At 36.7% G+C, this 22861-nt stretch overlaps 1 protein-coding gene across 2 annotated transcripts in view; it reads left to right on the forward strand.

Moving 5' to 3' along the window:
• The window catches only part of LOC150110597 (uncharacterized), a 198607-nt gene that overhangs the window by 152896 nt on the left and 22850 nt on the right, over positions 1-22861 (forward strand). For both annotated transcript variants that reach the window (XM_090395067.1, XM_090395065.1), the window contains exon 5: positions 8726-8893. In XM_090395067.1, the coding sequence (XP_090251193.1) occupies positions 8726-8893 (168 nt within the window). The remainder of the gene's footprint in view (positions 1-8725; positions 8894-22861) is intronic.

A 22861-nucleotide genomic window follows, 5' to 3' on the forward strand; every position in this document is an offset into this window, starting at 1 on the left:
CAAGCCCTGGATAACAAGGGTAGCCAATGGTAGGCCGTATGTATGGCAGCAGGATTCGGCCCCTTGCCACATCTCTGGGAAAAGTCAAAAATGGTTGTCTGAAAATTTCTACGACTTCACCAGTCCAAATGTTTGGCCTCCAAACTCCCCAGACCTTAACCCCATGGATTATTTTGTATGGGGCGCAGTTGAAAAAGACACCAATCGCACTTCCAGTAATACAAAAGCCCAGTTAATGGATAAAATTAAAACAGTTTTTGCGGCCCTTCCCAGGGAGACTGTAGCATCAGCTTGTTCGAGGTTCCGAAGCAGAATTGAAGCTGTGATCGATGCTAATGGTGGTTATTTTGAGTAAATCTTGTTGATAGTATTGTAATTAACTCTGCCTGTAATGTTTTTTTGTCAATTCATTAAATTTAATAGATACAAAGAAGATTTTCTTTTTCCTTACAAAACTGTCAAATTTATCCCGAACACCCTGTATAATTTACAAGTTTCATCCTGTTTATCAAGTCTTTTTAAGCATTTCCCTCAGAATTGAAATATGAAACTTCATACATAGATAAAAGATAGTGAAATATTAAAAGTGACGGAGTAAAGTTTCATGTATGATTGTTAGATGCTTCCTTTTGGAGTTAAGGTTTGTAACTCATTACTTGCATAGGACTTAGAGTTTAGTTATCAAACCGTTTTTAATTCTTGAGAAAAAAAAAAAGAAAAAAAGTGTCAGTTTGAATTCCAGCATAAATTATCTTTATTAGCTTCTAGTTAATATAAAAGACTGGATTATTATCTAAGTTTAAAAGACTTGATTTTTTTTTCCACTTTTTTAAAGGATTTACAGAAACTTAGACAGTAATCTCATCAAACAAATGCAGAATTTTCTCATTTTCATTTGGCACTTTTAGTCATGTATAGTTAAATGCATTATAGTGAGGGAACTTTCCTAATTTAACAGGGCATTTGTTAAGTTGATAGATTTCAATGTATTGGATTTTCATTAGAAAATAATAAATAAATAATGATATTTGATAGATCGAATTTTCATTGCTGTTGTTTTCTATGTTTAATAATATACTTTTTTTTTTTTTTTCATTTAAAAAAAATATCAGAAAGTGTTTATTTCCTAGTAGTGTGTGTGTGTGTGTGTGTGTGCATGCAGTAAGTGCACACACATGCAGATTATCTTGAAAATCATTGATTTTCAAGATAATCTGATAATAAGTAAAGGGAAATTAATCATAAATTCTACTATTATGAAAAAAATGGTATTTGTCATAAGCTCCAGAGCTCAATAATGTCTTGGTTGACCTTCGTCCTGGTATTGCATTCCATAACGCTGATATTGATTTATTAAGGTGCCTGCCTGCTTCCCTTTAATAAACAAGTTTTGATGGGTAAAATGGCACTGGCACATGCTTTTAAACTAGTATGCACTGAAGTTGGCAGCACATATAAAGACTGCCTCTGTCATGTGCAGTCCAGTTATTAACATGACATCCTTTACTATGGCAGATAAGGAGCAGCATACATTCAGTTTTGACCACATGAAAGATTTGCTTTGCAGTGTGTAAGTAGATGTCTAAAAATATTTAGAACATTAGATTGATATTGTATTTCATTAAAAAAAAAAAAAAAAAAGGTGCATTTACTGCTTTGCTGTATTTAGCATAATTTGTCTTCCATCAGAGGAACGTTTCAGTCTTTCTGGGACTCTATATTATTTAGCATTAAGCATCAGAATATTCATGAATTATCATTCTAAAAGTATATATTTTTTTAGTCTATGTTAGGCATATAAATTAAATTTGCCAAGAAATTATATTTTTGTTTAATCCTTTATCCAAGTGTAACTAAACAAAGTTTGCATGTGAAGTAACTACATGACTGGGCTACTTGTATATAGAGAATTTAAATTATGACCAGTTAAAAAATATTCTACAACTATCTCTGATCCAGAGATACTGGATTATTGTCACCTTATTATTAAAGTCTGATACTTTAATAATAAGGTGACACACTCTTTCACTACTTGAATGTAGGAAATACATGTATATGAATTCGATTTTGGTATCTTTTCTGTGTCTGGCTGTTACTGATGACATTTAATAATGTTCATCTTTGGGTTTGTTTGCTTCCTGGGAAATAGAGAGTCTCTGCTTGGTGGCAGGTTTTTGCCTGTCACTGAGTGGAGCCACTGCTGAATTTCCTGTCCTGGAGTGATTCAGGTCAGGAGTGATGAATTTAGTAGTGATTCTTTAGGATCACTCCGTGTCATTCAGAGTGAACTTGTAGACCACTCAGAGTTTTTGGAGGATATCCTTTTACTTTAACTTACCTCAGTCAAGTTTGAAACTAGTCTAGGTAGTTGTTGATAGTCTTTCACTTGATTTATTCCTTTATCCAAGTGTAAGCAAACAAAGTTTGCACCTGAAGTATCTTCAGGACTGGGACAACTCGTAAAGGTGGTATGACTTCACATCACTTGCCTTAGTATCCCATAATGCAAAGCACATCTCCTTGCAGACATGTATAATGCAATGCATTATGGGAAGGGTCACTACCCAGATCGGTTTCGACCTTTATTGAGGTCTCATCGGTGGGAGCCAGACCCAGAGGTGAGATACCAAAGTTGAAGTAATGCAGCAGTCATATTTTCCTATATGAATTGCCAAAAGGTGTCATCACACCTTATTATTAAAATACTCTAGATTAGAGATAGATAGTTGTTGAAAGTCTACCCGGTCTGGGTAGTGACCTTTCCTATAATGCATAGCATTATACATTTCTACAAGGAGATGTGCTTTGCATTATGGGATACTATGGCAAGTGATGTGAAGTTGCACCACCTTTACCATGAGTTGCCCCAGTCCTCTAGATACTTCAGGCGCAAACTTTGTTTGCTTACACTTGGATTAAGGATTAAACCAAGTCCATAATTTCTTGGTATCTTTAATTTATAGTCTATTTTGTGGCCATTCCCATAATGCATAGCATTATACATGTCCAAAAATGTGCGCTTTGCATTATGGGATACTAAGCCAATTGATGTTAAGTCATTAGCCTCTATATATAAGTAGCCTAGTCACTCGGGACATTACTTCATATGCAAACTTTGTTTTCTTACATTTGGAAAAAGGATTAAACAAGAATATAAATTCTTGACAAATTTAATTAAAAATATAGAATACAACTCTTAAATATAAAATAAATTAATTAAACAGTTATATATAGTTGTGATGTGGTGCTGTAGTTACCTAATACTGCCCAGTATAAGCTATTATAACATCGCACTTCATGGACTCCCAAGGCTCATCCTGAGAGATCATTCTATGATCCACTTTTCATTCCACTCATTAAATGGATTGTTGTCAGTTACTTGTGTATGATTATATGTATGTGTGTGTACTTCAGCTATTTTGTATTTTTTGAAAGACTTAAGTTTCTGAGAGGGAGATCCTGAGAACAATGAATTTTTTTTTTTTTTTTTTTTTTTTTTTTCAGTTCAAAAATTCCTTATAAGATTCCTCACATTATGGTAACATTTTAACAAAGATATTTTGCAATATCAGGCTGTATGTCATGTTATTCTTTTGGTTGATATGGAGATACAAAAAATTTTTCAGCAACCAGTCTTAAACCAATGAGACAAAATTACTATAGCCAACAAATGCATATGTTCAATTATACACTGAATATGTATTATTTTCCTATTATAATTTCCTGGAATGCACCATCCATGCCCACCGTGGGATTCAAACCCGCAGCCTTTTGGCTGGAGAGCGGATGCACTAACCACTCGGCCAACTAGTCCGGCAAAATAATATGGGAATAAAACAATTTTAATTGCTCATTAAAAAAAAGTAAACATTAAATATTTGCTTTAAATTAATAAACACACACACACACACACACACACACACACACACACACACACACTGCTTCAAAATAAGTCAAAGGACACCCCCCATTGGGCAAGGTGCATCATGCCATGTATAGTTCGCCCACCGTTTGTAGGTCTATCCTTGGAATTTTGCCAAGAATAGTCGATTCATGCTGAAGGGGAGAAAGAAATGAAGGATGTACGAATTGGTTGCCAACATGCAAAATCACGTGCTTTCTTGCCTGTTGCTGTACTAGTATTAGCTTGATTTTTGTTGTCACTTTTTTGCATTATTTTTTATTATTAATTTGTATGATGGATCCAGTACAGTCAACAAGTTCTGTTGTTAAATGTTTCAGTAGCTCTTGCAAAAGAATATTGAATAATGTGCTGACATTCTGCGAAAAAGAATCGTCAGAAGGCCGTCTCCTTGTTACTCTTTCTCAAGTCATGAAACGTGCAAGTGCAATTGCAGGCGTATCGGGGTCAACTGTTAAAAGAATTCATAGGGAATCAAAAGGTGAAGGTAAGCCAAAATTTAAATCTCCTAAAAAAAAGCACCAGAGAAAGAAACCATCGAAACCGTAGCTTTCAATGATTTTGATGAAGACGTTATAAGAAGAACTATTCACAAATTTTACGTGGTCGAGAAAAGAGTGCCAACTGTTCCGAAATTGATTCCTGTGCTTAAAGAAAAAATTTATTTTTTTTTTGATTTTTTTTTGAAAAGAGAAACTTTAAGGAAAATACTTCATGAAATCGGATTTTGTTTTAAAAATTCCCAGAATAAAAGGAAACTTATCATGGAGCGAAGTGACATTGTTTTATCTAGAACGCAGTATTTGAGAGCAATAAGATGTTTCAGGGAGGAGAAAAGACCGATTGTGTATCTAGATGAAACTTGGATTGATAGTAATTTAACTTATGGAAAATGTTGGCAGTCTAAAGAAGAATGTGGAGTGCTACAAACCGGAAATGCCTCGCAACGCATAATAATTTTGTGTGTGGGTGGAGAAATGGGTTTTTTACCAAATTCAAACTTACTATACAAAGCCAATTCAACTATTGGAGATTACCATGGGCAAATGAATTCTACGATCTTCGAAAAGTGGGCAGAAGAAAAACTGATTCCAAACCATCCTAAAAATGCTTTTGTTATAATTGATAACATTTCATATCACTCTATTCGATTAAACAAAGTTCCAAATTGGTCTAATAAGAAGCAAGTTCTTATGGAATGGCTCTCTGCAAATAACATTTCTCATTTCCCAGATATGCGGAAAATTGCTTAAATTGGTCAAAAGAAACTCGCCCACAACTAAACTATTTAAATTCAACACGATGCTCAAAGAGCATGGTTTTCTAGCTTTGAGGCTACCACCATATCATTGCGATATTAATGCTATTGAGTGTGTTTGGGCAGAAGTGAAAAGTTTCATTCATCATCGCAATGTAACTGGGGATATTGACATATCGAAACTTTTTAAGCTTTCTGAACAGGTGATTGAAAGTATTACAGTTCAAAACTGGGTAAAATATTGTTCTCATGTCACCTCATTGGAAAATATGTATTGGGACAGAGACTGAATCATCAAAAAATTATGCAAACCTTTGGTGATCAGTTTAAGTGAAAGTGATGGCGATTCGGACACCGATTCAGATGACTCTGAAGATTAAGAGGATTTGACAATAGTATTTTTTTTTCCAACATTTTTTTTACATGGGTTTGTTAAAAGAGTCACAACAAGTGATAAATAATTAATCAGTTTAGGACATTAAAGTGTCTCAGTTCTCTCAACTGTAAGTTTAAAATAACTAAGTTCATTTGAAAAAATTTCTGTTTTTCTGTATAATTATTTATATTTTATAGAAAACTTTCTTAAAAATAAACTTAGTTAAATTTTTGTTTTATGCTATACCTTTTTTAATTTTGTTAATACTCTACATACGTTTTTCCAACTGTTATACAAGCAAAATAGTTACACTTTAAAAACAGCAATGTTCGTAAAAGAAAAGCTAAATTTTCCGACCTGTAATAATAAACAAACTCATCCCAGAAGATAGATTGATTACCCTATTATCTGAATGGATTCTCCTTTTTCTGATGTGCAGAAGTGTCGAGGGATCTCTAATCGGTGGGTGAACTATAATGAGTCACGTGTTTGTAGCTAGTGTAAATTGAAAGAATATGATGCTCCTAAGTCAGTGCAACTGTGTCTGGATTTGAAAGGGCATTGTGATAGGATGCCAAGTTGCAGGCCTATCTGTTTGACAAATTGGGCCATCCCAGGTCAGTAAGCAGTGATACCATATTGAGATGGATAAAATGAAAAGTAGTGAAATCAGAAATAAATTTGGAATTACAAACTCCCTAAATGAAACAACCATTTGCTTTAGAGAAAAATGGAAAGAACACCTACTGAGAATGAATAGAAGCAGAATACCCAAAAGGTACTTGATGCAAATTGAGTACTTGAGTACGGAACAAGCCACTTGGCTTCAGTGGCGCACCCAAAGGGGGGGGGATCAAGGCCCCCCCTCAAAAAGAAAAAGCGAAAAAATGCTAGAAGATTTTCCAAAAATCTTTTCCTAATTTAAAATTCATTTTTTTTTAAATTTATGTTGTGTCGTGTCTTCTATTTCAATACTATTTATAAATTAGCGATCATTGCAGATGCTCAGTTATAGGTCATATGCGATGTGTAGTGTGTATTCTCAAATTGTCTACTCAAAGCCCCCTCCCGAGATTAAATCCCGAGTGTGCCACTGCTTGGCTTATAAGCCTGGAAAGAAAGAAGGAGAAGAGCACCATACTGAGATGGAAGCTTGGGAAGTCATCTATAAGTGCCTGAAGAACCCAACACACTGACCGAACTTGACCATAAGGTGTTATGAAGGATTATATGAAAAACTGCCATTTGTCGGCCGACACTTTAAAGATGGAATTTTGGGCATCGACTGGAACACCAATCTGCACAAAAAAAAACATTCAGAATTGAGACTCACAACATGAGTTTTCATGGTAGGAATGCAATATGCAAGCCCAACATTACTCAAACGAACATGCAGTATCATCTTCATTGTTACAAAGAGCATGTACAGTGGGATGTGGAAGCTCGGAAAGCTGTGTAATGAATCATGCTATGAACTCTTCTAAGCAGATAGACAGCTGTGAGTGTGGCAGATAACCAGTGAACGTCTCTTACCAGAGTGTGTGACTCTAACTATGAAATTCGGAGGTGGCGATGTGATGGTATGATACTGTTTTTCCTGTTTTGGCCTCGGACCTCTGTTTGTGGTGACTCTAACATTGAACTCAGAGAGATATCTGAACATTCTGGACAATGCAATACTTCCTAACTTTTGGCATTTCTATGGAATTGACCATTGTCTCTTTCAGCAAGACAATGCACTGTGTCATAAGGCTTCTGCCATAATCACATGGTTTGTGAACATGAACATCACCACACTTCACTGACCTCCACAGAGCCACAATCACAACCCTGTTGAATATCTGTGGGATGAATGAGCATTGGGTGAGGTCAAGGGTCATCTTCCCCACAACAGTTCAGCACCTCATTACATGTCTACAAGAAGAATGGTCCAAAATTCCCATTGATTCCTATTGTATGCTTGTGGAAAGTTTGCCCTGACACTGACAGTGACTGCAGCAAAAGGTGGTCTTTTACATCTTATTAAGGTGGGTGTCATGGCTGTTTCTTCCTCACAGTATGGTGTCTATTAACTTCTTTCCAAGCAGTGCATGTGTGTGTGTATAGTGTTGTGATAAGCCATTAATTTTTTTTTTTTTATGTGACTATTTGTTTGCATTGCATACCTGTCTTGTTGATGTTTCATGTATGATAATTTCATCTTTCTCCTTTACATGTGATGCTGATATAGCATATAGGATTAATCTTATCTACATAGTCCACTATTGTCAATCAGTTGCATGTATTTTCTGCTAGTTTTGCTGTTTTGAAAAGAAAAACCTGAATTTTCAGTCAGATAAACCTTGCTACTTTCATATGAAACTGGCTAACTCATCTTCTGTTAAAAAGCCCTAATAAATGCCATGTGATCCTGCCTGGTTGGCCAAGTGGTTAGCATATCCACTTTCCAACCAAAAGACTGTGGGTTTGAATTCTGCTGTGGGTATGGTTGTGATTGTCTATGAAAAGACTGGTAATGGTGGTTGGTGTAGATGATGAAGATAGTTGCGGTTGGTAAGATGAGTGGTGGAGACAGAGAGTTGTAGAATAGGTGACCTCCCTCAATGAGCCTTTGGACTCCCTGGAGGTGTTATAATAATAAATGTTCTTCACAATTTTAGACAGAGTTTGAACCTGAGTCTTAACATCCAAAGGGCATCATTGTAATTAGCTGAGCAATGGAGGCTCTGTTTATGAAATAATTATTGATATATAATGAAAAATTATCCTGAACTATTTTTTACATATTATTATTAGAGTCATATGAAATCACACCATTGCAAGATATCCATTTTATCATTATGTCTATCATACCTTTCTTCCCAACTACAGCACTGCATTCTACTCACACACACATTATTTTACTAGTTCGACATATCTTGATAGTTATTATGGTTATTTATTATATACATTTCATTTTTTTATAATATATAAGAATATATATAATTAATAGTATATATATTGTGGATATAAAAATTGCATCAATTATGGTATATATTATTTATTATATGAAATAATTTCAGTTGTAGTTGAGTGTACTTATTTATTTACATGATAGGCTCAGGGGGTATTTGTAGAAAAATTCTATGTGTGTGTTTGGAACACTTGTTACAAAATGTGTCATTTTTAGAATTCAGAAGAATAGCAAGGCTGTTGCAGAAGTAGACTATCCTGCTTATGGTGTAACAGGTCCCAGCAAAGAACATTCTACTTCTCCTAATGGAGACAGGAAATTGGCTCAAAGTGCACAGATGTACCATTATCAACAGCAGAAACAACAAATGATAGCAGTGGAAAAGTAAGTTTGGTTTTTGTTTTAAATATGTTCACTGCATAGTACATTTGTAATTCAATTTGTTATTAATAATTTAAAAAATTGTCATTGTATCATATATTCCTCATTATACACTAATGTCTAAAACCTAAGGACAAGCACTATTTTTGATGATTACAACTGCAAATTCAGATGAATCAGCTTGTGGCAATTTGTATAATTGATGATTTTGATTAGAAAGCAGGCACACATTTAAATTTTTGAATGTCATGCAAAGGGATCATGTGGTAGCACTCAACAGTATAAAAGGCAAAATGCAGTGCCAAGCAAATTTGTTTTCAGGAAGATCTTTTTTGTGAAGGAATAAAGTTGCAAACTTGGATGACTTGTAATATGTCTCAAAGACGTCACTAGTTGATTTCATGCAGGGAAGAATTATTGGAAAGCTTGAAGAAGACCACAGAATTAGTGATATTGCCAGAGAGTTTGGAATCTCACAAAGTGCTGAATCTCGGTTCTGGGCAACATTTCAATGTGTTCCAGATGTTTGCTAAGAGGTTGCCTTCGCTCTACCATATATCATGAAGACAGATTTTTGGTTATAACAGCAAATGCACTACAGCAGGTCACCCTAAGCTCTGTAGTCTCCATCCCTTTATCCACAGGTCATTGTGGAGCACATTTTCAATGGTGTTGTATCCATAAAAATTGGACACGACTCAAATGGGCTATTGTACTCTTTACAGTGAGAGTTGTTTTAGTTTCCTTCGATTCTAGACAACACTTGATCTGGCATGAAAGTGGTACTGCTTACCATCGCAAGAATGTTCTTGAAAGGGATAGATATGGTATTGCTGGGGTCATGGTGTGGGGAGGCATTATGCTTAATAGATGCACTGAGCTACAAGTGCTGTTGAACGATATCGCAATGAAGTTCTTCAACATCATGTTCAATAGTTTCGTGGTGCTGTAGGTGAAGAATTCATTTTTATGGATGACAATGCGCACCACATTGTACATCAGCAGTGAAGATACTTCTGGAGACTGAGGATATTAATCAAATTGAGTGTTCAGCATGCTCCCCAGATCTCAACTCCATAGAACACGTTGGGGATGCAGTAGGGTGATGCATTGCTACTCGAAATTCCCCTCCAGAAAACAAACAAGGCTTTATCCTTGCTCTAAAAGAGGAGTGGGCCAGTTGACCTCAAGAATTTCTGAATCACTTGGTGCTAAGCATGTATGATGTTGTATTGCAGTTCAGGGTAGACATATTCCATACTGAAATGTCTCTCTGCATAGTTTTTTGTAAGCACTGTACATTAATTCCTTAACTATGTCCTTAGGAAATTTGTTACTTTTGACCAAAATGTATTGCAATTTAATTTGTACAAAATTAATAACATGTTTTTTGTGTAATATAATTTATTAGTATGTTGGCAATAAATTTCTTTACATTTGGCTCTAGTCATGAAAATGTTTTCATGTACAGGTAAAAATGTAGTCTTTGGACACCAGTGTAGCTTGCTTGTGAATTTATCTCAAGAGAATTTTTATTACATATGCATGTTTACTAAACAGTTCATGAGAAAAATGCCTTCCAATTGGCAGTAACTTTGCTGTCTTGTGCTTCTTTTACAATAGATGGTTGTAATCCACACATACCTGCAATTTTTATGTCAATCTGTAAATGAAGCTAAAGTGTTATACTTTGATTAAATACAAAAAATTATTACTTTTGGTTAAATATTTAAACTAAGATAATAAAATTAACTTAAAAATACTGCTTATTGGCAAAACATTTCTGACTGCTATCAAATTTGTCATTGCTTCATCATTTACCTCACATGTATACTCTTTTTTTTAATTACATTTTTGGAATATCATTTTAAGAAATGTCTTTCAGTGTTGTATTGTATGTGATACCGTGTAAATTCATTTCCCTACCATAGTTTAAAATAAATAACTATCTTCATTGTCAGTGTGCTTCACATTCTAGTCAGATCAGTTGTCACGTCCTCTATGCTTTTACTGTGATACATCCCCCCCCCCCTTCTTTTTTTAATCACAAATGACCACTTTTTATGTGGCTCCCACCCATGAAAGGGTTTTTTTTTTGTGTGTGTTTTTGTTTTTTGCCCTCTTTTTAGTAATTATATATATATATATATATATATATTTTTTTTACATCATCATCATCAAATTCCTGACATATACCCTCAAGGGGTGTACAGGATATGATAGTACTACATTAAAAATTTACATAATTACTAACTTCCTATCTACAATTTTCCTCCAAATCAGTCTGTTACTTGTCAAGACTCCAACATTATCAGATCTTATATTTCTATCGTCTAAGGCACTTTGTACCGTATCAATCCACCTATATGTTGGTCTTCCTCTGGGTCGTTTTCCTGTCAACCTGGCAGAGAACACTTCTTTTGCTAATCTTTCCTCACCCATTCTGTTTAAGTGACCATATCACCTGGGATTAGCTCTGCTAACACATTCCTGGATGCTAACAATGTAAAGTTCTTTCCTAATATCCTCATTTTTAATATGATATTGCCATTGATGCCATCTGTTTACCTCTAATCTTTCTCAGGGCTCTGATATCTGCGGTTTCTAGTCTTTGGTGAAGTGTTTTACTTCTGACCCAGCTCTCAGATCCATAAGTTAAAACTGGTTTGAACACTGTCTTGTATACAGCTAATTTAGTGTTCCGACTAATTTCTCTCTTATTCCATATGAATTTATTCAATTGACTGCCTACCATACCAGCTTTGTTGATTCTGCTGTCTATTTCCATATTTAATTTACCATCTTCAGTAAAAATCGTGCCTAAGTAGCAGAAATGTTTCACTTGTTCCACAGGTTCCCCATTCACAACGCAGTTGACATTTTCAACGATTCTACCTATTTTCATTGTCTTTGTCTTTTTAATGCTGACCTTCATACCATATCTATTACAACAGTTATTCGATTTAGTCAGGGAATCTTGCAAACTTGTAGCAGATTTATTTAGAAGTATAACATTGTCCGCATAAAGCAAAGAGCTGACATTAACATCTCCAATCCTGATATCATGTATAATACCACTTCCCTCCATAATGTGATCCATATAGATAATGAATAACAGAGGGGATAATGTACATCCTTGTCTCACACCAGATTTAACATTAAACCATCTTCCTGTACTTCCTTCAATTCTGACTGCTGACTTATAACTCAGCAATTTTGGATTTAGCCGACTAAATTGTATTCTTATTGGTTAAACCAAAATAAAAAATGATGGTACAACATGACAAAATTTCATGCCGGCTGGGGCGTCGCCTGGTTAAACAAGGCCCCCTTGTGTTCGCCAGGGAACCAGGGCAAACAGTGAAAAGTCAGCTACTGGAACAAATCTCATAACACACCCCAACTCAACATCACCAGAGTTAAAGATCGGTACTATCAACATAAGAAGTCTGAATGATAAAGAAATGGAGCTAGCTGAGGAATTAGATAAGTATCAGATCAACATAATGGGCGTGACTGAAACAAAAAAGACAAAAACTGGTGAGATGTTTCTGAGCAATAAATACAAAATGTTATATTCAGGCAATGACAATCAAGGAAAAGAAGGAGTATCCATAGTATTCAACACTAAATACGAGGCTAATCTTCTTGAATGGCAGGCAGTCTCAAGTAGAGTAATGTGGGCAAATATGAGAATGGGGAACTGGACAATGAGACTTATTTGTGCCTATGGTCCCACAGAAGGTTCTACTAAGGTAGAAGTGGAGGAATTTTTTGATGCTTTAGAAAAAGCAACTGACACAATGAAAAAGGAAAAGTTGTTCCTTGTTGGGGATCTGAATAGCAGAGTAGGAAATGATTGTCAGACATACAAAAATATTTTGGGAAAATTTGGAGAAAAGAGCAAAGCTAATAATAATGGCAAATACTTGTTGGATTTCTGCTAAGGACATGGACTGGTTATTACTAACACCATGTTCCAACATAAAAATGTGCACAAATTCACATGGAGAGAAGAGGCAAGGAATAAGAAAAGTCTCATTGACTATGTTATTGTTGATAGTGATGTTTACTCCCTGGTGCAGGACACCAGAGTGTACAGAGGATTTGAAATTGGAAGCAATCACTATTTAGTCTTGAGCAGGATAAAATTGAATTTCATATTGAAAAGAATGACATGTAAGAAAGTTTTAAAGTGAATAAAAGTTGAGCAGCTCTCAGATGTGAACTGTAGACTAAAATACACAAAGATTATTGAAGAAAAAATGAAAGAGTTTGAAAACAGGAACCAAACCTTGGAGATTCAGTGGCAAGCCTTGAAGAAAACCCTGATTGATTCAGCCAGACAGGCATGTGGTGAGGTCGTCTGCAAGGATAGAAAAATCAGGACTCCATGGTGGACACGGGAAGTTAAAGAGGCAGTGAAGGAAAAGAAGAAATCATATCAAAAGTTCCTGGCAAATAAGTCAGCTTTTGCTCTTAGAGAATACAGAGACAAATGTAAGAAAGCGAAATGCTGTGTAAAAGTAGCTAAACAAAAGTCATGGGACGAGACTTTGGCGAGAACATAGAAAATAAATATCAAGAAGGTGGTAAGATATTCTGGAGGTTGTTAAAGAAGCTCAGAAATCGAGGAAGGAGTGGTGTAAAAGGAGTTAGAGATGATACAGGTGACATGAAAACAGGAGAAAAAGATATCCTTGAAGTATGGAGTAATTTCTTCGAAAAATTGCTAAATGAAACAAGCAGTGGTAAAAAACACTCAACAGGCATACAGTCAGGAATACATATCCATACTTCAAGTAGAAAAAGCCATCAAAGGCTTGAAATGTGGAAAGGCAGCAGGAGTAGATGATATTCGACCAGAAATGCTGAAGTATGGTGGTATAAAAGTCTTACAGCGGCTGCACTGCATAGTTCAGAAAGCCTGGACAGAGGGACGAATTCCCGATGATTGCAGTAGAGCTCTAATAGTGCCCATATATAAAAAGGGAAATAAAACTGAATGTGAGAATTACAGAGGTATTTCCCTACTGAGTTTTCCTGGCATGATCTATGCAAGTATACTTGAGAAACTGTTGAGAAGAATTGTGGAAGAAAAGCTTGGTGAAGAACAAACGGGATTCAGGCGAAATAGAGGCTGTCAGGATCAGATTTTCTCTTTACAACAAATAGTCGAGAAAGCATAGGAATATAACAAAGATCTGTATTTAAGTTTTGTCGATCTGGTAAAGGCATATGACAAGGTGCCAAGAGAGAAGCTATTCAATACGCTACAGTTATATGGTGTCAATGGGGCATTATATCAAGCAATATTTAGTCTGTATTTGAGTTTCAAGTCGGCAGTTAGAATTGAAGGATGCACAGTTAGATGGTTTAATGTTAAATCTGGTGTGAGACAAGGATGTACATTATCCCCTCTGTTATTCATTATCTATATGGATCACATTATGAAGGAAAGTGGTATTAAACATGATATCAGAATTGGAGAAGTTAATGTCAGCTCTTTGCTTTATGCGGAAGATGTTATCCTTCTAAATAAATCCGCTACAAGTTTGCAAGATTCCCTGACTAAATTGAATAACTGTTGTAATAGATATGGTATGAAAATCATCATTAAAAAGACAAAGAAAATGAAAATAGGTAGAATTGTTGAAAATGTCAGCTGCATTGTAAACGGGGAACCTGTGGAACAAGTAAAACATTTCAGATGAAGATGGTAAATTAAATATGGAAATAGACAACAGAATCAACAAAGCTGGTATGGTAGGAATTCAGTTGAATAAATTCATATGGAATAAGAGAGAAATTAGTCAGAATACTAAATTAGCTGTATACAAGACAGTGTTCAAACCAGTTTTAACTTATGGGGGTCAGAAGTAAAACACTTGACCAAAGACTAGAGACCGCAGTTTGCTGTCTCTGTCAAACTGGTCCCTGAGTTTGCTGCCTCCCCTCTCAATAAACAACAAAAGTACTACAAAATGTCAAAACGACATATATGGAATGAATTAAAACGCTATGTTTATTTTTGAAGTAAAACTTTAATTTCAACATTCTAAAATGTTATTTTTCTTGCTTTTCTATTAGCAAAATTGTGAATAACTTTGGCGAAATCTATTTCATAGTAATGTAGGTAATTCTTAATCAGATTTTATTTAGAAAAACTCATCTCACAACTATCAGCACTTACAGCAATTGTGAGGAAAATTCACAGTAGTATTATAATATTTGGAACTGAGTTCTCTCGAGACCAGGGTCAGTTTTATCATTAGGTGAACCTAGGCAATTGCCTAGGGTCACCAAGACTTCGGTTTACATGTTCTTGTGTGAGTATGACAAAATATATATAGATATACAATGTATAGACCGGCCCTGCTCGTGACTGCATTTTAGAATTAACTGTAAAAGTTCAAAAAGGTTCAAAGGTCCGTCCGGGGTGGACTTCCCCCTTCGCACCCCCCTCCCAGCTACACCACTGCATGACAGTAGTCTGGAATTTAACATGTTGCATGACCAGCATGTGTGGTTCATACTGTTTACATATCAGGCTGGCACTGCATTAATTGTGGCATTGATTTCAGGATATATCAGAAGCTAATGATTAAGGAGAATCAATATTTGGGTGATATATTTAAATTACTAAACGCTGTAAATATATTATTATTATTATTATATAGTATTGCCATGGAGTCCGGAGACTCATCACAGTAGACATCTACTAACATTTATACAGAGACAAAATGTATCATATCTCTCCTCAAACTCATTCATTGTCGGTGCGCTCACAACTAATTCTGACACTCCATTCTACTTATTCGCCACTCTCCACTCAAAAAAATCAGTGTGCATACTCGTACACATCTTCCATGGATGACCCCCTCATTCTCTATTTGCCATATATTTAAAAATTTCCTTTTTATCTATTTTATAAAACTCTTTTAATATCTTATAATTTTCTGTAATGTCTTTTCTTTTACACCTATCAACTAAACTTTGTAACCCACACATTTTCAACCTATTCTCTTAGCGAGCATTCTACAGACCCATGACCAACTTGGTCTCTCATCTCTGAATCCTCTCTTGATCCCCCAAGAAACCCAGGTGACCAAATCTGTGCATCATAGTGTGCATTGACTGAGCTATGGAAACACCTCATGAGGAGAGAGATTACATTTCACAAACAAATCTCTTTGTGTAAATGACTAGTGAGTGATGGCCTATCCATCAAATTAATAATATTGATCAGATTATTCACCTAGACATGATGGATGATTGCACATGCATTAATGGATCATTAAGCAAGTAGATCAACCTGTACAGTTTATTGTATTTGCTATGTGTATTTATTTCTTCATCATCAATTTCCTGTTATCCTGTTAACAGTTTACCTCCAAATTAGTCTATTACTTGTCAGCACTCCAGTATTGTTATATCTAACATTTTGTTCTTCTAAGGCACTTCTGACTGAATCAATACACCTGGACTTTGTTCTTCCTCTGGATGTTTTCCTGCCATCTTTGCATCAAACACCTGTTTTTGCTAATCTTTCCCATTCTGTTTAAGTGACCATACCACCTGCAATTAGCTCTGCTAACACATTCTTGAATACTAACCGTGTTGTTATTTCATTTTTAATACGATTATGCCATGTGTTCACTTTCAATCTTTCTCAGTGATCACTTCCTTTATTGATAAGATTTAATGAGATCTAACTCAGATCTCATTTATTCCAAATATCAGATCCATAACTTAAAACAGATTTGAACATGTCTTTATTATTATTACCACCACCCCAAGACCTCATGGAGTCAAAGACTCATCTGGGAGGTCCTTTTATCACACACACAGCTCATCATACCATGTTTTAAACATTCAGACTCTTTACAGACACCACATTCTCAGGCAAGGCATTTCAATCATTCACAACTCTGCACGAAAATTACCTGCCTCTCACTCCCCTACTCACAACCTCTTTATACAGTTTCCAGGGATGACCTCTGGTTCTCCCCTGATCTCCCACTATTCTCTGTAAAACTTCTCCAGCATTGATCCTATAACAACCCCCTTACCAACTTGTAGGTCTCTATCATATCTCCCCTCTTCTTCCTGTTCACCAGACTCTGCAAATTACATCTTCTCAATCTTTCCTCATACTCGACATTCCAGAGGTCAGAAACTACCTTAGTCAGTCTCCTTTGGACCCTTTCCAACATCTCTTCATCCTTCTGAAAACCCGGTGACCAAATCTGGGCTCAATAGTCCATGTGTGGCCTAATCAAAGCCTTATAAGAATCTCCCTACTCCTACACGTTAGTGTCCTCCGCATCATTCTCAGAAGCCTTTGTATTGTCTTCACAATTTTGGCGATGTGTCCCCTAAATTTTAGATCCTTATCCACTATCACCCACAGATCTCTTATTTCCTCTACCTCCAACAATATATTCTCACCAAGCATAAATTCTGCATCCCATCTTTGTTTTCCAAATTTTAAAACCTTACATTTTGCAACATTAAACTCACATCCCCATTTCCGTACCCAATCACTCAATCTATTCAAGTCTTCCTGTAAGTCCACAACATCTTCACTACACTTCATGGTTCGTCCCAGCTTTTCATTATCTGCAAACAACTGATATCTCCATCCAAATCTTCACCTATATCATTAATATACAAGTTAAACAGTAATGGACCTAAAACAGACCCCTGAGGCACTCCACTAGTGACTTTCCTTTTTCTGGATATCACTCCCCCATACACAACTTGTTGATACCTATCAGATAGCCAGTCTCCAATCCAATGCACCAATCTAATATCCAACCCCATCTGCTCTAGTTTGACTGTCAACTTATCATGAGGTACTCTATCAAAAGCCTTTACGAAATCCAAGTATATTACTGTGTATCCTTTTCCTCTGTCCAAGGAAGCAGTCACTTTATTGTAATAAGTAAGTAGATTACTAAAACATGACCTCCCTTTAGCAAATCCATGCTGTCCATCAAAAATAATACCATTGTTATCAATCCCACTCTGGATCCTAGTTCTCACAAGCTTCTCCAACAACTTAACCATAACACCTGACACACAGATAGGCCTATAGTTTGATGCTTGAGTTCAATCACCTCCTTTATGAAGTGGCACAATCTTGCCCTCCTTCCACTCCTTAGGAACTTGACCGAGTGCAAGACTCATATTAAAAAAAATATGTCAAGGCAGGTGTCAACTCCCTGGCACATTCTTTCAGAATACGTGGTGATATATTATCAAGTCCCACAGCCTTATTAACATCTAGTTTACTCAACTCCCCATACACCTCTTGCTCACCTACAGCCAGTCTCTCCTCCCCATCTTCAGCTGCTCTCAATCCCTCCATGAAGTCACATTCACAAGATTGAAAGATCTTTATGAACTGCTCATTAAGTATCTCCACCACACATTCTGCATCAGCTGTCTTTATACCATTTTTTCCAATCAATGTCATCCTTCCATAATTATTCTTTCTTTTGCTGGCTACATATCGAAAGAACGCCTTAGGATTCTTTTTGGCTTCATTAGCCAACTGCTGTTCATACCTCTCTTCAGCTACCCTCACCAACCAAGTCACCCGCCTTGCTTGGTCTTTGTAGACCTCATGGAATTGGTTATTTTCACTTCTCTTATGCTGCCTCCACAATGCCCTTTTTCTCTGTATCGCATGCTTAATCTCTTTATTCATCCATCTCACACCCACCTTATTTAACCTTCTCACCCTTGGAATACATTTAGACATTGCATCTACTAAACAGTTTCTGAAAATCCCTCAAGCTGCATTGATCTCTTTTCCAGCTAACGCATTCCACGCTACACCCGCAAGCTGTCTCCTGAGCTCTTCATAATCACCCCCCCCCCCCCCCTTGTAGTTCCACATATACCCTTTTCTCACAGAGGTCCTCGCACTGCTGGCAACCACCCAGGTAATCACCTCATGGTCACTCTCACCAATTGGTGGATGATTTGACTCCTCGTTTGTAATTACATCCTCTAATGAGATGACCAAATCCAGGACCCTCAATCCTCGTGTGCCCTCTGTCACATACTGTCTGAGGTAGTTATCCCTCAAAAACTCAAGAAACTCATTTTCTTTACTTCCAGTTGCTATCTCATCATTCCAGTGTATATTGCCATAATTAAAATCACCCATAATGATCACCCTTTTCTTATTTACTTGGCTAATTTGATTGTACATTTCATTATCACCACCATCCACATTACCTGGTCTATAACAACATCCCACCAAGTATTTGATTCCATTCACCTCTATCTCACACCATACTGCCTCAAAACCACTGGCACTATTTCCCCTCTTGCATCTCTACTTTATATTGACATAACTCTTTCTCTATCATCAATAGCACTCCCCCTCCCTTTTTACCCCTTCTGTCCTCATGAAACACATCATACCCGTCCATCTCTGTTCCTGTCAGGATGTCATCCTCTTCCAACCATATCTCACTTATTCTGACAATCTTTGGGTGAACAGACGCAATTAGCGCAACCATTTTATCTGCCTTGTTTCTTATACTTCTAGCATTTGTATACAAACACAACAGCTCATTTCTGGATCTACAGCTAGTTCCACTGATACCACTCACTCGATGTGATCTCTCCATGCTCGACTGGGGCCATTTCCCTTTCTGCTTCTTCATTTTAAAACCTTTTCAATTCCAACTGTTTCCTCTTGTATACTTATTCTAATTTCTAGGCTAATTTCTTATTCCATATAAATTTATTCAGCTGGGTCCCCACCATACCAGCTTTGATTATTTTGTTGTTTATTTACAAATTTAATTTTGAAATAGAGAACACATTTGCCTTCTTTACTAAAAGCTGTGCCTAAATAGCTGAAATATTTTACTTATTCTATACTCTCCATTCAGAATGCAGCTGAGGTTTTCTATGTTCCTGCCTATTTTCATCTTTTTATTGCTGATTTTCATGAAAAAACTGTTATTTAATTCAGTTATAGAATATAATTAATTTAGTTTAATCCTTTATCCAAGTGTAAGCAAACAAAGTTTGTGCCTGAAGTATATTCAGGATTGAGGCAACTCGTGGTAAAGGTGGACTAAGCTCTCATCACTTGTCTTAGTATCTCCCATAATGCAAAGCACATCTCCTTGCAGGCATGCATAATGCTATGCATTAAGGGAAGGGCCACTACCCAGACTGGTTTCAACCTTTATTGAGGTCTCATCAGTGGGAACCAGACCCAGAGGTGGAAGTAATGAAGTCATATTTACCTATACAAGTTTCCAAAAGGTGTCTCACCTTATTGGAAACTATTAAATTACTCTGGATTTAGAGAAAGATGTTGGAAGTTTTTTCCACCTGGTTTGACTATAATAAATTTAGTTTACTCCTTTATCCAAGTGTAAGCAAACAAAGTTTGCACCTGAAGTATCTTCAGGACTGAGGCAACTCATGGTAAAGGTGGACTAAGCTCTCATCACTTGTCTTAGTATCTCCCGTAATGCAAATCACATCTCCTTGTGGGCATTAAGGGAAGGGCCACTACCCAGACCGAAGTAAAGTGAGAAAGTAAAGATGCCATCATTGGCCTATTGAAAATAACTGGAGTCAGAGTGTCCCCGAAGAGAAGAAAAAGAAGTTGAAGGAAGTGGCCCTTCCCTTAATGCATATTCAGGTACGAGTTTGAGATTGGGTGCTGGGAGAAAAGGAAAGGGAATAGGATGGGAAGAGCGGGTGGGGAGGTGAGGAGTAGGGAAGAAGAAGAAGAACTAGGCCTCAGCCTGTCTCCTGGCTGCCATCCACTTTGCAACACATGCTCTGTCTTACTTCTGCTCAGTCTCATACCTCTCTCTTCCAGTACTTTCTTCCAACTTTCCAGTTTAGCTGCCACTTCTCTTGATTCTGCACATAGTACGATGTCATCTGTATACAACATAGTCCAAGGTGCATCTTCTCTCACCTCCTCCATCACCACCTCTATCACAATATTAAACAGGAACGGACTTAATGCAAGCCAACTGTCAATGGAAAACTTTCTGTCTCTCCCAGGCAGGTTTGAACTGTTGTCTTCACATTTCTGTACATCTCCTGTACCAACCTGACATATTTCTCCGGTCCCATCTTCTCCCTCAGACACCTCCAGACTTCTTGCCTTGGCACTCTATCATACACTTTCTCCAGATCAATAAATACCAGATGTAGCTCCAGTTGCTTTTGTCGAAACTTTTCCATCATCTGTTGTAACCCAAAGATAGCATGTGCCATCGATCGACTAGGCATGAAGCCAGATTGCTCCTTTGCAATCTCCCTCATTCCTCAGTCTTCCATCAAGAACTCTCTCTAGGATTTTCATTGTGTGGTTCATCAACTTTAATCCTCTGTAATTCTTAGTCTTGTGCAACCCCTTTACTCTTGTAGATGGGGATAAGAGGACTTTCTCTCCATTCCTCAGGTATATTTTCCTGTTGACAAACTTTTATCGACAGGTCCCGCAACAGGTCAATTCTTCGTTCCCCCAGTGCCTTCATGCCTCCACTGGGATCCTGTCAGGGCACACCGATTTTCCATTCTTCATCCTCTTTATGACTTCCTTAATTTCCACTCTACTAATGTTCTGCACCATCTTCTCATAAGGTTCCCCCATCTTCTCTGTGAGTCCTTTCATGTTCTTCATTCAAAAGCCCTTCAAAGTATATTCTCCATCTGTTTCTTATATCCACATCCCTCCTTAATACCCTTCCTCCAGAGTCTTTGATCTGCTGCATATGTATGATGTCCTTTGATGCCTTATTTCTACATTTTGCCAATCGATAAATCTTTCTCTGTCCTTCCTTTGTTTCTAATTGATCATAAAGGTCTTGATATGCCATAGCCTTCGCCTGTGCAACAACTCTCTTGGCTTCACACTTTTTCTCTCTGTACTCCTCTCTGTCCTCTTCCACTCCTGACTTGTCCCACTTCTGCTTTGCCTTCCTCTTAGCCGTCACTGCTTCTTGTACATTATTATTCCACCACCAACCCTCCTTCTGCTCTCTAATCTTTCCGGATGTTTCACCATGCAACTCAATTGCACAGCTTAGAATTGCCTTTGAATTATGTTTCCACCAATCTTGTACACTTCCTAGTCCATCTGAAATCCTCTCTAACACCTTCTCCCTAATTTGTTGTTTCAAGGATACTTGCGACATAAGACTGAATGATATAATCACGTAATCACAAGAAAGATATTTATTTAACCAAATATTTCGGTCTAGAAATAGCAGACGATCATCAGTGGTATTACAAGAACAGTTTAAAAAATACAAGCTAAAATACTTACAATAGATCATTAAAATTAGAACACGGCACGTGATGTTATATCACTAAATATGAAACGGAATATTTTGAAGTAGAAACATGATTGAATTTGCTATTTAAAAAAAAAAAAAAATTAATGAGTAATCTTGATTAGGCTTTCCCAGATTTTTGATATAGATATACAGTCATTACGATGCAGGTTGGGGCGATGGAGCAAGGCCTCCACGCTTTCCTTGAACAAACGTTCGAACCTATAACGGGATCTATGTAAGAGGCGAGTCCTGGACCAAAGGATGCTGTGGTCAGTTTCAATCTCGTGTTGAGCCAATCCAGACTTTTCAGATTTATTGTGAAGAATGGATGATTGATGTTCTTGGATTCTTTTTTCAAGAGAACATCCAGTTTGTCCAAAATAAGAGAGATCACAGTTGCACGGAATTTGATAAACTCCAGGAAGAGATAAATGTGAGCGTTTGTCTTTAGGAGAAGGAGAATGAGAAGACAATTTGTTAATAGGTGAATACGTAGTTGTTAAATCATATTTCTTTAAAATTCTTGCGATAGGTTCTGAAATACCGGAGATATAAGGAATAGGCACTCGACGTATTGAAACTTTGTTGTTTTGTGGAGGATTATAAGATTTGAGAAATGTCAAAAAACAGGAAT

Source organism: Typopeltis vanoorti, chromosome 1 (genome assembly GCF_054136105.1).
Source record: "Typopeltis vanoorti isolate ZY-2024b chromosome 1, IOZ_Tvanoo_1.0, whole genome shotgun sequence".
NCBI lineage: Eukaryota > Metazoa > Arthropoda > Arachnida > Uropygi > Thelyphonidae > Typopeltis > Typopeltis vanoorti.